Source organism: Euprymna scolopes, chromosome 43 (assembly GCF_053919585.1).
Source record: "Euprymna scolopes isolate OS-2025 chromosome 43, ASM5391958v1, whole genome shotgun sequence".
Lineage (NCBI taxonomy): Eukaryota > Metazoa > Mollusca > Cephalopoda > Sepiida > Sepiolidae > Euprymna > Euprymna scolopes.
The window spans coordinates 37,511,796-37,525,411 of record NC_136524.1 but is presented as its reverse complement, the minus strand read 5'-3'; the positions used below and the strand labels follow the sequence as shown (position 1 = coordinate 37,525,411).

General features: G+C 32.7%; 1 protein-coding gene across 4 annotated transcripts in view; it reads left to right on the top strand.

Moving 5' to 3' along the window:
- Positions 1-13,616, top strand: part of LOC145268294 (uncharacterized) — a 672,998-nt gene that overhangs the window by 161,924 nt on the left and 497,458 nt on the right. For 2 of the 4 annotated variants that reach the window (XM_080123706.1, XM_080123704.1), the window contains exon 1: positions 10,570-11,122. The exons of the other annotated variants lie outside the window; for them this stretch is intronic. In XM_080123706.1, the coding sequence (XP_079979832.1) occupies positions 11,120-11,122 (3 nt within the window). In that variant the 5' untranslated portion in view covers positions 10,570-11,119. Of the gene's footprint in view, positions 1-10,569; positions 11,123-13,616 lie in introns of those variants that run through there. 4 annotated transcript variants of the gene reach the window in all.

Here is a 13,616-nt window from a genome sequence, read left to right as displayed (position 1 = left end):
AGTTTGTGTTTGAGACGCCTAAGGCGCTCGTAGCAATATTGAAGCTCTAAAAATGGCTGCCATGTTTATCGATTAATTTTGTCTGATTGTCAAAACGGTTAAAGGGTAAATTAATACGCCGTATTAATTTATATCTGGTTTTTGCAGATTTCTTCTTTATTTAATCGTCAAGTTTTAGTTTTTTTTTTCCAACTAAACTTTCACCTTTAAAATGACGACTTTTACCGGTTTTCGGGTCTGCTGAAAACGAATATCACATTTAAAACTGGGGCACACAAATAGTTTTCCTAATATTAAGACCTGTATTATCCAATGTAATCCCTACTGTTTTCACTGGTTGCCATTTTTGTCCGCGCATGTTTGCGGGTGTGTAAAAATTGAATGCCTTGGAAAGAAATTAAAATTTGACCTTTTTAATTTTTAGCTTGTAAATACTAATTAGTTTCTTGAATTTTTCAGATTTCGTATTTTCTTTTGCAAATATTAATTAATTAACAAAATACCTACTACTAACCCTAAGTCTCTGTGGCACCGTTTTAATAAACATCGTTTGAGTTTATTTTTTTTTTTATTTATTGATTAATTTATCTATTAACAAATAATATCTGTTAATTAATTCAATAATTAACACATAATAAATTACAACGATGTTTATTAAAAGTTACCATCCAGATTTAGTGTTTAGTAGGTATTTTGTTTTGTAAGAAACAAATAATATAATTAAACAATCTTTATTAAAAATGAAATTGAAATATAAGTAGTTGTTTATTTATTTTATAATAATAATAATAATAATAATAATAAGAAGAAGAAGAAGAAGAAGAAGAAGAAGAAGAAGAAGAAGAAGAAGAAGAAGAAGAAGAAGAAGATAAGGCAAATTGGGACAATTATGTAATTTTATCGTAAACTAGCATTTCAGCCCGGCGTTGCCCAAGTGTTTGGAGGTGTATGTTGAGCAAAAAAAAAAACAAACAAACAAACAAACAAAAAAAAGTGGTAATAGGAAGGTAGGCTCGAACCCGTGCCGCAAAGGCGGAAAAGAACGGGGAAAAACCTGACGCTAAACCGGAAGTGACGTAGGTTTAAATTAAGGCTAGACAATCGAAAGGAGACGATGACTTTCGAAAATATCGGCGGAAAAAGCGACCCCCTCTATAGAAAAGTGCCCAGTTGAATGTGAAGATATTAATTTTTTTAGCCAATTTTTCGATATTTGTCGTCTAAAAGGTCGAGCTTCAAAACAATACTGATCTTATAAAAATCTGTCACCTCTGTCGAAAGTTTTAGGCAGGCAGACATACATACATACATACATACATACATATATTGGTACTTAAAAATTTTCGACCCAAACCGATTAAAAAGCTTGCCCTATCTCTGAATACCCTTTATGTAAAATGTCAAATGTTTAGGCCAGAAATTGTCTGAGTAATTTGGTAGAGACCGCAGAGGTCAATTTTTTTTTTAACTTTGACCCCTATTATGACTCCTTAACATTTATTGTTTTGGACGCAAATCAAGTTATTAAGTTAGATCCATGTCTAAGGAACCTGTATCTAAAATTTCAATTGTTTATATCCAAAATTGTCGGAGGAGTTTGGTAGAGTTCTTAAAAGTCAAATCGTTGAACTTTGACCCCTTAACAGCCAAATTTCTGTCCGAAAATGGATTACAAAGATTTTCCCAAATCTCAGTACTCTGTATATCAAATTTCGAGTCTGTGGACTGAAAATTGACAGAGTTATTGCGTATGAAAATGTACACAGACACACACATATACGCGTTCACTTTTATAGATATATAGATTGAGTTAACACTAGAATCGATATTAAAAATAATGGTAATTTCTTTTTATTATCTTTTTTTTTTTAACCACTTTTAAATATTTCTCCTTTGGGTTTTAATTTTTTTTTAACAACCCAAAAATTGTTTGTGATTTCAGATCTTCAAAACTAATATTAATTCCCAAGAGATGTTGATTTCTAATAAAACCAAAGAAACTAACAATATGTGATTGATTAAAATTTTACACACGTGAATAGATATTTTGATTGAGTTAAGAGGGGAAAAAGATTATTGTAATTGGTTCTCCTCCATCTTTTTTTCTTTCTTTAAAACAAAATGAAGATGAATCAATTAGTAAAAAAGATTTTTCTAATTGGTTCTCCTCCATTATTTTATTTTATTTTATTTTTAAGAAAGAAAAAAAAAAAAGGATCTTGCTTATTGGTTTCACCTCCATTTTTATTTTGAGTAAATGGAAAGTAAAAACTAAACCTTGGGTTTACTTTTGGCAGCTTCGTAACGCTCGTGTAAAGTACTATTTATTTATTTTTAGCTTTTTACATCAAGTGGTTTCATGCTTTGGCTGGAGTAATTCCCATTAAAATAAATTAAAAAAAAAAAAAAATCAACGAAAAATTGTGATACTATTCATCAAGCAATTTTTTTTATCATAATTTTTTTCGTTTTTACTTTCAAGACCACCGCTCATCAAGACATGAAATTACTCAAGAATGAAGGTTAATGAGATTGATATGAATGTCAACCGAAGGATGAAGAACGTTATCAAAGTGCTAACACTGGTCGATGGTAAAAATGAGTGTAAATCTGGGGGCGGGGAGCGATTAATGAGAGAAATTTGTTGACATTTGATTTGAAGTCGACCTATTTATAACCAAAAGTAAAGCAATCCCACGTCAATGTGTTCTACACGGGTAAGTCGTTGCAAATGAGCCCCGTCCATAGAAATTTAACCTGATATGAGGTACATACAGGTAAAAAGGAAAGTTTTGTTTTTGTTGTGGTAGAATAGACACACACACACACACACACACACACACACACACACACACACACACACACATTCTTCGTCTCTTGATCTTACCAAAATACTACATTTTACTTTAGAATAACCACTTTCGGTTTGTTTTTCATTTTTATAAACATTTTACAAATATGTTTTTGCATTTTAAGACCACCGTCATGCAGTTTCATACAATGCTCTCTCTCTCACTCTCTCTCTCTCTCTCTCTCTCTCTCACACACACACACACACACACACTTTTTAATAGATAACGATTTTTTTAAGATTATGACATACTGAACGTATTGAGATTAAAGTAAATTTAGTATCAAGTATGAAATAGGGAAAACACTTTTTAAATTAGTAAAGTAGCTGACACACTGGTATAAATCCATCATAGAGTAAAGTAGTTGATCTAAAACTTGGAACGTAGAATAATTTATACGAAACGAAAAGACGTAATGTCTTTTAGTGAGTTATATACAAATAATTTATTTAAAACAATTAAATATTTATATTCAAGAAAGTATTTGTTTTACAACATAATTCGGTACTTGTGCACTAGTGCAAGGGTATAACTTTTTTGGTTTTCAATTGGGACATTTGGAGAGTGCACAGCAGGAGCAGACAAGCATCATATTAAGAATTTTTATCCAATGCATTATTTAATAATGTCAATGATGTTCGCCATTCTTAACATGGAGAGGAGGATATGTTTTGTGCCACGCATTAGCATAAGTACTTTTCAGTTGAAAAAGAAAACCTGGCAATAAAAACACCATGAATTACATTGGATAATAAAATTCTTAATATCAAGAAAAATACTTGTCTGCGCAAATTTAAATGTGATATTCGTTTTCAGCATACTCGAAAACCTCTAAAAGTTGTTATTTTAAAGATGAGTATTGAGCCCCCCTTGCCAAACTTTCACGAAAAACACTCGTCTAGCTGAAACCACTATCAACAATTTTCCTCATTCTTTATCTGTGCCTAAACCTAGACGTAGATTCCATGAACAAAGCTTTTTTCTTAGAACCGCACGCCTGTGGAACCACGGCCATCTATTACGATAGTCGTGGTGGAACTGTCTTTCGTTTGCCTGTTTTCTAGTTGACTACAATATGGTCATCTTCAAGTCTAATGTAAACAAGTTCTTGATGAGCCGTCCTCTTAAGTAATACAATTTACCAAATATCCACTACTAACGATTACTACGATAGTCTCATTGACATACACTCATTAACCCTTATCCTTGAGTGGCCTCCGGGCCTTAATAAGTGGTTACTCCTTTGTCAAAAAAAAAATAAAAATAAAATAAAATAAAAAAAGGTGGCAAGAAAGTAATAAATAAACAAATAAAATTTTGAAAAATACCGCTAACGGCTTCAATGTAACCAAACTCTATTTACAATTAATTAATATCGGACACATCGTTGATAAAAAGAAAGAAGTGAATGTGCGCTACCTGTAGTGGTTAATCGATATAATAAACTTAAAACGACATTCAAAAACATGTTGTGAACGCTAAGAAGGAAGGTTTCACTAAAACGGTGGTTATACATTAAAAAACTCTATCTGTGCGTAAAATTAAATGAAAATTCCACGGGCAATTTCTTTCCTAGAATTGTCCGTTTGTGGAACACAATACCGTGGAGCTGCTCTCCAGCTGACTATAACATGGTCATTTTCAAGTCTAATGTAAATAAGTTCCTGCTGAGCCGTCCTCATATACTTACATCCTACCCAAGTTCCACCATTACTGATCATCAGGTGTTGTCTCACCATCTACCTGACAGTGCAAAGGCTGCTGCAAAGAAGGTGGGTTCCCTCTATCATGCTAGAAGACTACTCACACCTGAGAGTATCCTGTACTTCTACAAAACCACCATTCACTCATGCATGAAGTATTGTTGTCACATCTTGGCTGGTGCATCTACCACTAGCCTCTCCCCCTTGGATAGGGTCCAAAAAAGAGTTTTCAATCTAATATGTCCCACTTTGTCAACTAAGTTTCAACCCTTGTTCCATTGCCACAATGTTGCATCTCTGTGCCTGTTTTACGAATATTTTAATGGAATGTGTTCTGATGAACTCATTGCACTTGTGCCCCCTCTCAATGTACATATGCTCGACAAACCCACTCAGCAGCAAAATCACATCCCTTAAATATTGAGGTCCCTAAATACCAGAAAGCTTTCTACTCTAATAGTTTCTTCCCTCGAATAGCTAGACTTTGGAATTCCCTTCCTGCTACCCGCTTCTCTGACTGTACAGAAGTTTAAATGTAATGTAAACCAACATCTTGTTAATCTCTCCTAAACATGGTTCCAAATAGTAGCCCCTTACGTTCAAGTGGCTATATGCCTTATAAGGGGTGAACCTTACATTGACTTTTACTCCTGATCGGAAAGGGAACATGTACATCAAATCCGTTGCGAATGTCACTGGAAAAATGGTGGGATCCTTCTATCGATCCATTAGATATCTATCTGCTGATGCAATTCTCTTCATATATAAGAGCCAGGTACGTCCAAGGATGCAGTATTGTTGCGACATCGTGGCAGGAACTGCTAGAAAGACCTTATCCTGCCTTGACAAGAGACGTTGTGAGCTTGTCTCTGCTTTATCGTTATTTTCATGGCAAATGCTCGTCTGAGCTCCAATCTACGATCCCCCTTCGTAAAACACTCATCTAGCTGAAAACACTATCAATAATTTCCCTCACTCTTTATCTGTACCTAAACCTAAATGTAGATTCCATGAACAAAGCTACTTTCTTAAAACTGCACACTTGTGGAACTGCCTTCCGTTTGCCTGCTTTCCAGCTGACTACAATATGGTTGTCTTCAAGATCAATGTAAGCAAGTTCTTGATGGGCCGTTCCCCTTAAGTAATCCAATTCACCAAATTTACACTTCTAACGACTACTATGATATTGTCCCTTTGACAACTTTAACCCTTATCCTCGAGTGACCTCCGGGCCTTGACAAGTGGTGATCACCATGTAAAAAAAAAAAAAAAAAAAAAAGAAAAAACTGTACATTCTTTAACCCTTATCCTTGAGTGGCTTCAGGGCCTTGATAAGTGATGATTCCTTTGTCAAAAAAAAATTAACTGTTGTGTAGCTGGTCGAGGGGTTCATATTGAAGACATATATAGCGGGATGCCTATAACGGGGACTCAAACAGGGGATGTTAATGACATTATTGAGGAAGAGACATTTATAACAGTTCCTATTAACACAGAGCAGGGGACACATTACTTGTGATGGTGGTAAGGGCACAATACTTGGAAGGGTTATACAAAGTTGGTTATAAGATGATGGTAAAACACATTTACCTTGCACGTTGGTGGAAACACGACACGAAGATCACAGTTATAAAATATTAGATGATATCTTTATTATTCAACCGATGAATGATGATGTCAGGAATTCAGCTTGTATAGCTACATGGTCTACTTTCCTCCCTTCGCTTCTAAGGGGCTCTCCTCTCGATCTATCCTGATTCTCACTGACTCTCTAACCTCGAATCCTCGATTCCTATATTGAGAAATCTCCTTTGTTTATGATGTCAGAAGTGTGTTCCCCAACGTGACTAATTTTCACATGGATTTCATATGTCTGTCCAACACACTTTTGTCAAACAAAGAATCCTCAATTCTAATTGTTTAATATCTAACCTATTTTTAAACAATATTCTTTTAATTCGCATTGGGCATTCTTTTAATAGACATATTTAATATCCAGATTTCTAAAAGAGTGGACAATCGACTCTTTTTCTGACATAAATAATATTTAACTATTCTAATAGAATTAAAATGGACTGAATTCCTAAGATTCCAATTTGCATTTCTTTAACACTTGCCTACAGGGTTCGATTCTAGCCTTTTTCCTAATACCATTTTCACTTATCTAGTGTGTCTTCTTACTTACATGAGAAGGGGACAGCGCTTTCATGTAACAATAACTAGCAGCGGACAAAATTGAGGTGGGATGTAAGTTTTATTTTGCCGGAGTGACCATTTTTAAATCTATCAAAAATCAGATAATTATCCAATCAATATGAAATTTTCACCGATTATTAAGTGAAGAATAAACTTTAGAAAGGTGTTTTTTTTTATTTCTTATAATCGAGATGTCTACATAAACCCCCTTATCCTATATTGGCCTTCGGATCTTGATCTATAGTGACCCCTATTAAAAAAATAAGAGAGGAGAGAAGGAAAATTGGTTGTAATGTTCAAAAAATAGAAACAGGAGAATGGGCGAGAGGGAAGAGAGAGTGAGAGGGTGGGAAGAGGAAGAAAAAGGGTGAAAAATAAATAAAAGAAGGAAAGAGACAAATTAAAAGGGAGAGAGATATCAAAAAAAAAAAAAGAAAAGAGATAAGAGAGCAGGGAAAAGGGAGAAAATGTAAAGAAGAGGGAGAAAAAATAGAGAGAAATAAAGGAAAGGATTGACAAATGGAGAAAGAGAGAGAATGGGAAAGAGTGGGAGAAGACAGAGAGAGAGAGAGAAAAAAAAGAGAGAGATAAATAAAGAAAAAGAGAAGGAAAAGATAAAAGGAAAAGATGAAAAAAAAAGAGAGAGAAAGAAAAGGAAAAGAAAGGAGAAGAAATTAAAAATAGAACACGATAAATCAATTAGAAAAAGAAAGAAAGCAAAAAGAGACAATAAACAGGAAATTGATATGTTCAACTTTGTTTGATACAAGACAATATTGTGTTATCTGGAACACTGAATCACAAAATTATAATGAAAAATCGTAAACAAATATTATTGTTTGATAAACATTAATTTAAACATAAATAAAACAGATTTTCGGGCTAGGATCAAAGTATCTATATCAGTGAAGCGAAACTGAAGTTGTTTTTTCATTTTCTTTCTTTCATTCTTTTTTTTTTTCTTTCTGATTCAATGTACAGAGGCGTGCAAAGATCTAGGGATGGTCTTGATTGTATGCCTCCAAAGACTCGAGTATAAGTCCTAGCACTGTTATGAGAAAGGGCCATAGTTTGAATATGATTAGATGCCTTGAATATCCCATTAGGATACCCGATCAACCTTTGCTCTCGTGGACGAGAAAATAAAAGAAGCCGTTCTGACCTTTGATGAATAGGTCAAGAAGCATCTAAAAAAAAAAAAAAAAATGAGATATACAGGGTAACCCCCCCCCAAAAAAAAAAACAAAAGCTAAATGGAAGCCATCTAGAACATATGCTGTAGAACGGAGAAAAAAAAAAGGACAATGACCCTAGTGTTTCGATGTGATGTTTTGAATATAATAAACTAGTTATGACCAAAGTTTCATTTAATTCCGACAAAACACTAAGAAACGGGGCCTAATTAGAGTTGGGGCCCGTTTTTTGGGGGGGTCATCCTGTATTAAAAGATAGCCACCGTCGAACATCCCCACTGATAATTTTTTATTACCATGTGCCTAATTTGTCAAATTTATATTATTTTTTTCCTAAGATTTTCTTTTTAATAGGGTCATTTTGCAGAATAGACAACAAAACGAAAAATTGACACACATACATACACAAAAGACAATATATAACATTATCAAATAAATATTACAAAAGGCAATATAAGTTACTTTTTCTACCTACACGGTTAAGTTTTTTTTTTGTGTGTGTGTTTTAACTTTAAATCACTTATTTAGCTTGGATCACAAGTAGTTAAATAAGAAAAAAAAATGACTGATTTTAGACAGTCATATGGGGAGTTTCGATAATCGCTTAAAAATCGAAAATTAAGCAATACGGGTAGAACCATTACATTTTCGTACGTCTGACATTTATTGGGTTGGTTTCTATCAATATTCTGTTTAGTTTTCGATACTTGAGCGACTTTAAGTTCTCGTGTATGCTGAAAACGAAAATCGCATTTAAATTTTCCGCAAATAAGTAGCTTTCCGGATATTAAGCAATATCATTTCTTGTGTTATTGCTGGTGGCCATTTTGGTACGGGCGTATTTGTGCGTAGTTTCTCAAGATGGTCACTAGTAATAGCATAAGAGATGACATTGCTTATTATCCGGAAAACTACTTATTTGCGGAAAATTTAAATGCGATATTCGTTTTTAGCATACCCGTCGTCAGTTTAAAGGAAAATATAAAGATGGGAACCAGATAAAAATTTACCCATCTTTTTTTTTTTTTTTTTTTTTTTTTAAACCACCCTTTCGTTTTCACGTTTTGCTATTAATATTGCAAAATACCTCAAAATGTAGTATCTACTCAGTTCTCGGAGGAGAAACTGAAACAATTTTTTTCCAACTCAGTAAGCAAGTAAATAGCAGATTGCGGAGTATGGGATTTGAAAAAGAGTAAGATTAGGACATATAAGAATGCCGAGAGTCAGAATCTGATTTTTTTTTTTTTTTTTTTTTTTGAGAAATCAGCAGACAGAATACGGATATAGGCGGACCTGAAGAATCTTGCCCCTCTCTTTATTTTTTTTTTTTCGTTTTCCTCTCCGTTCCCTAATTTTTTTTCAGCAGATTATTATCGAATGGACACAAGTCCACCAGACTATCAAGAAAACCGAAAAATCGATCACCTATTTCAGAATAACTCAAGGTTTTTAGGCAAAATTTCGCGAATTTGTTCTTTTCTTTTTAAACTTTAGTTCTTTTTGAATTTCGATTTTAAAAATAATCTTTAAAAAAGGCTAAACTACTTTTAAAAAGGCTAAATTCGCGAATTTTGGCCTAACAACGTCGAGTGGTTCTAAAATGGGTACTCGATTTACTAGAACGTTGCATTAGAAACTGAGCACCCTGCAAATATTTAAATTTTGACGTTTTCTTTTATTTTTCTTGATAATCTGGTAAACTAGTGTTTCTTAATTCTTCAGATTCGCCCAGGAATATTTTAAAACAACGAACAGGAGTTTTTTTTTTTTTTTTTTTTTTTTTTTTTGAAGAAGCTGAGGTCGAACCTAGAGCTTCCGATTCCGCAACCCTGGTGAACAGGAAAAATTAAATTCAAAATAGCACAAAAAGGTTAATTTAGCAAACATGAAATGCAGAAAAGCGTATCATTTCATATCCACACTATTTTTCTTTTGTCTTATTTAAATATTTATTTATTTATTTTTCTTTTTAGATAATTTATATTTTTATTTTTGTACATTTTGTACTTTTTATGCATAAACAATCTTGCAAAAATATGAAAAAGAAAAAACAAAAAACGAGCTATTTTGAAATAAGGTAAAATTTAAATCGAAATAAGAAATAAAAACACTCAGAGTATTTTACTGTTCACTGCCAACAAGCTCTCAAATAAATAAATAAATAAATAATTTAAGAACAATTATTTCATCATAAAAAATACAAACACGTTTCTGCCACGATGAGAGTAGGGAATGAGAAAAATGATACATGTATGTATATATATATATATATATATATATATATATATAAAGCTTCTTTTTCTCTCTCTCTCTCTCTCTCTCTCTCTCTCTCTCTCTCTCTCTCTCTCTCTAAGCCCCTGTCTATCTTTATTACCGCTTCGTTTCTTCTGCTTCTACCTCTTTATTCGTCCACCTTTCTCTTTTCTCTCTCTCTCTCGAAAAGAAAGGGCGAGAGAGAGATATTAGTCTCTCGCCCTTTCTTTTCGAGAGAGAGAGAGAGAAAGAGAAAGATAGATAGATATAGAGAGATAAGTGGGAAACAGTGCGAGATGACGCTACAGTTGTTTGCTACTACACTGTTTCACCGCCCACTCATCTCACCCCCACCCCTCACCCATCCGCATACTTCTGTGTAATAACAGCCCAGCCAAGAAGTACGCTTTCGCTTTCCAAAACAGCAACACAGTTGTTGCGCCGTCTTCTCCAATGACAGAATAGACAGTTCTGTAGTAGTAGCCGTAACAACATATCAGGACCACAGTGATTAAAAATAAATAAATAAAAATTAAAAAAAAAAGAAGAGAAAAAAAAGAAAGGAAGAAAAAGAATGTTATCATCATCAACAGTAATAGTACTGATTCACAGGTGGAGTAAAAAAGAAAAAGAAAGATCTGACTACTACTACTACTACTACTACTACTACTTATCTCTTCCTAAGTAGTAAGAAGTCGGTTACAAACACAATACCATTAACAACACCAATGGTGCTTCTTCTCTAACTGCTCGATCCGATAATAATAACATTTAACTCACATATATACTTTAATACACATGATTTTGCCTGGCTCAGTAACACGTGGCTTGATAACCCACCTTTAAAAAAACAAAACAAAAACAAAACAAAAAAAATAAAAACGCACTAAGCAATGCGTTTTGGAGGGTACCTGTCCCAATGGTAAGTAAAATAACGTGTAATACATAAATATATATATATATATATATATATATATATATATATATATATATATATATATATATATATATATATATGACTTATTTTTCTTATAATTACCCCTTCCGCCTGTTCAACCACTGTGTTGACTATTTATCAAACCCCGAAAAACTACTTTTTAAATTTGGAATAAGTGCTCGTTTATATACTTGACTAATCGTTACCCTCCGGGTGTTGCCCGGAGTCTTTTTACTTTCATTTTTGTTTCGCTTTTCTTTCTTTGTTTTTTTTTTTTTTCTGTTTCTTTTCTTTCTTTCATTTTTTTTTTTTTTTTTTTCAAATAATTAATGTTTTAATAGGTATTTTTTTTTTTTTTTTTTTAAGTTACGTCTAAATACTCTGGTATCATTTACTCATTACACCAACCAACGTTTTATAAATAAATCCATGATTAATTGTTTTGGTAAATAATGTTTTAATCTATTTATGAAATTAATGGATTTAAATTGCTTCCAAGGCTTTCAATGGGGATTTGCTAAGAATTTTAAAGCTAGTTTAAATGACTTTCTATTCAACAGTTTTTAATGTTTTCCAAATCGTTTTCAAATTACAAAGAGTCAACAAGTAATTCTATTTTTTTTATTTTTTTTTTATTTTATCTTTTTGGTACTTACGTACTTATTGAAACGTGCTGAAATAATGTCATTAGTTAGAAAGCCATTTTTAACATAAAGAGAGGAGAGTGTTTTGTAACTATTGTGTATTTTTCACCTAACAATTTAATAATAAAAAAATATATCGTAAAACTTTGATTTAACTTGAAAATACTTTTTTAAAAATAGCACGGTTCAATAAATGCAGACAATCATTTGTGATAATCAGTTAATAATCAAAACACTAAAATGATTGACTTGTTTACGAAATGCATTTTAGTGGATTTAATTTCTTAATTATATTTTTAAAAATAAGATCTCAATTGTGTTTTAGTACTTTCGATTTCAAACAATAATCGCTTAATAGCAAATATAAATGATGTATAAGTCACTTAGAGACAAGAAACACACAAACACGCGATAATTGGTGACACAATATAAAAATTGTCTGCTTTCGCAATATTGCTTTTTTTTCTTTCTTTTTTTGCTGCTTAAATGTTACTTCACTTTGTACGATTTTCTCCGAATAAAATCCCCCCCCCCCCAAAAAAAAATAACATGGCTTTTTGCTACGTAATCGAAAAAAAAAAAATATTAATGAAAAATTCAAGTAATTTTCCGAAGGAGTCTTTCTGTAGTGGTTGTCAATTTTTCTATTGAAGAAAATTCCTCTCATATATAATCAGAGAGAGATTTAGTTTATCAGTTATACTAGACCTAGAGTGAAATAGTATTAGTTATTGATACCAGCGGTTTCTAGAGATGTGCAAAAATTCGGCCAGTACGTTTCGACTTTAAATACGTATACAATTTTCGTTTTCCTTTTTTTTTTTTTTTTTTTTAATCATTTTCATTAATTCCATTATATATATATATATATATATATATATATATATATATATATATATATATATATATATATATATAAACATCGATTTCTTGTTTTGCGATAATCAACTTAATTTCTAAACCAGAAGATATGTTTAAGTAAATACATTAAGCAATAATAATAGTAATAATTAATTAATAATAATAATAATAATAATAATAATAATAATGGAAATGCATACATTCGTACTATTAGTTATTTTTAATTTAAAATAAACAAGGGAAAATAGCTATTTTTGTTTGTTTTTGCTGTGTTAATAATAATAATAATAATAATAATAATAATAATAATAATTTCGTCATCACTTCCTCCGCTTTATGTAATTTATCATTTACTTATTTACTTGCTTCCTCATGATTAAGAAGTTAGACAGAAGGTTGTATGTATGTATGTATATATATATATATATATTATATATGTGTGTGTGTGTGTGTGTGTGTGTGTGTGGCACAATCACATTGACACACCGGTTCTCGCCAGATCATCGAAGTTAAGTAACGTTGAGCCTGACCAGTACCGGATGAGTGACTATTTGGGAAGGTTAGGAGTTGTATCACCGCGCCGGCGCGCCGAGTCCTAGAAATTTCCAGGTTGGTATCTGGGGGGGGGGGGGGGCGTATTAATTCACTGGGAGAGATGCAGTGCACTATGCAGATGCACCCAGAGTCTTTTTTAAGACACGCATCTAGGAGAAGGAAATTCGGATGTAAAAACCTGCGGTCTACCGTATACTCAGTCACCTGCACCGGCGGAGGTTATCAGTAATACCAAAAAGTGTGGTTGGTTCTAAACAAAGCCTTCACCTGTGAACAAATCAATCACCTGTGTGGATTTCCGAGCAACTTAGTTGCTGTGGCGGAACCTCATACGGGAGAGTCCATGGAAGTGTATATGCTTTCATAAAAGGATTTGTTTACTTCTCTCCCACTGCAAGAACTTAGACACCAGCAAGAAG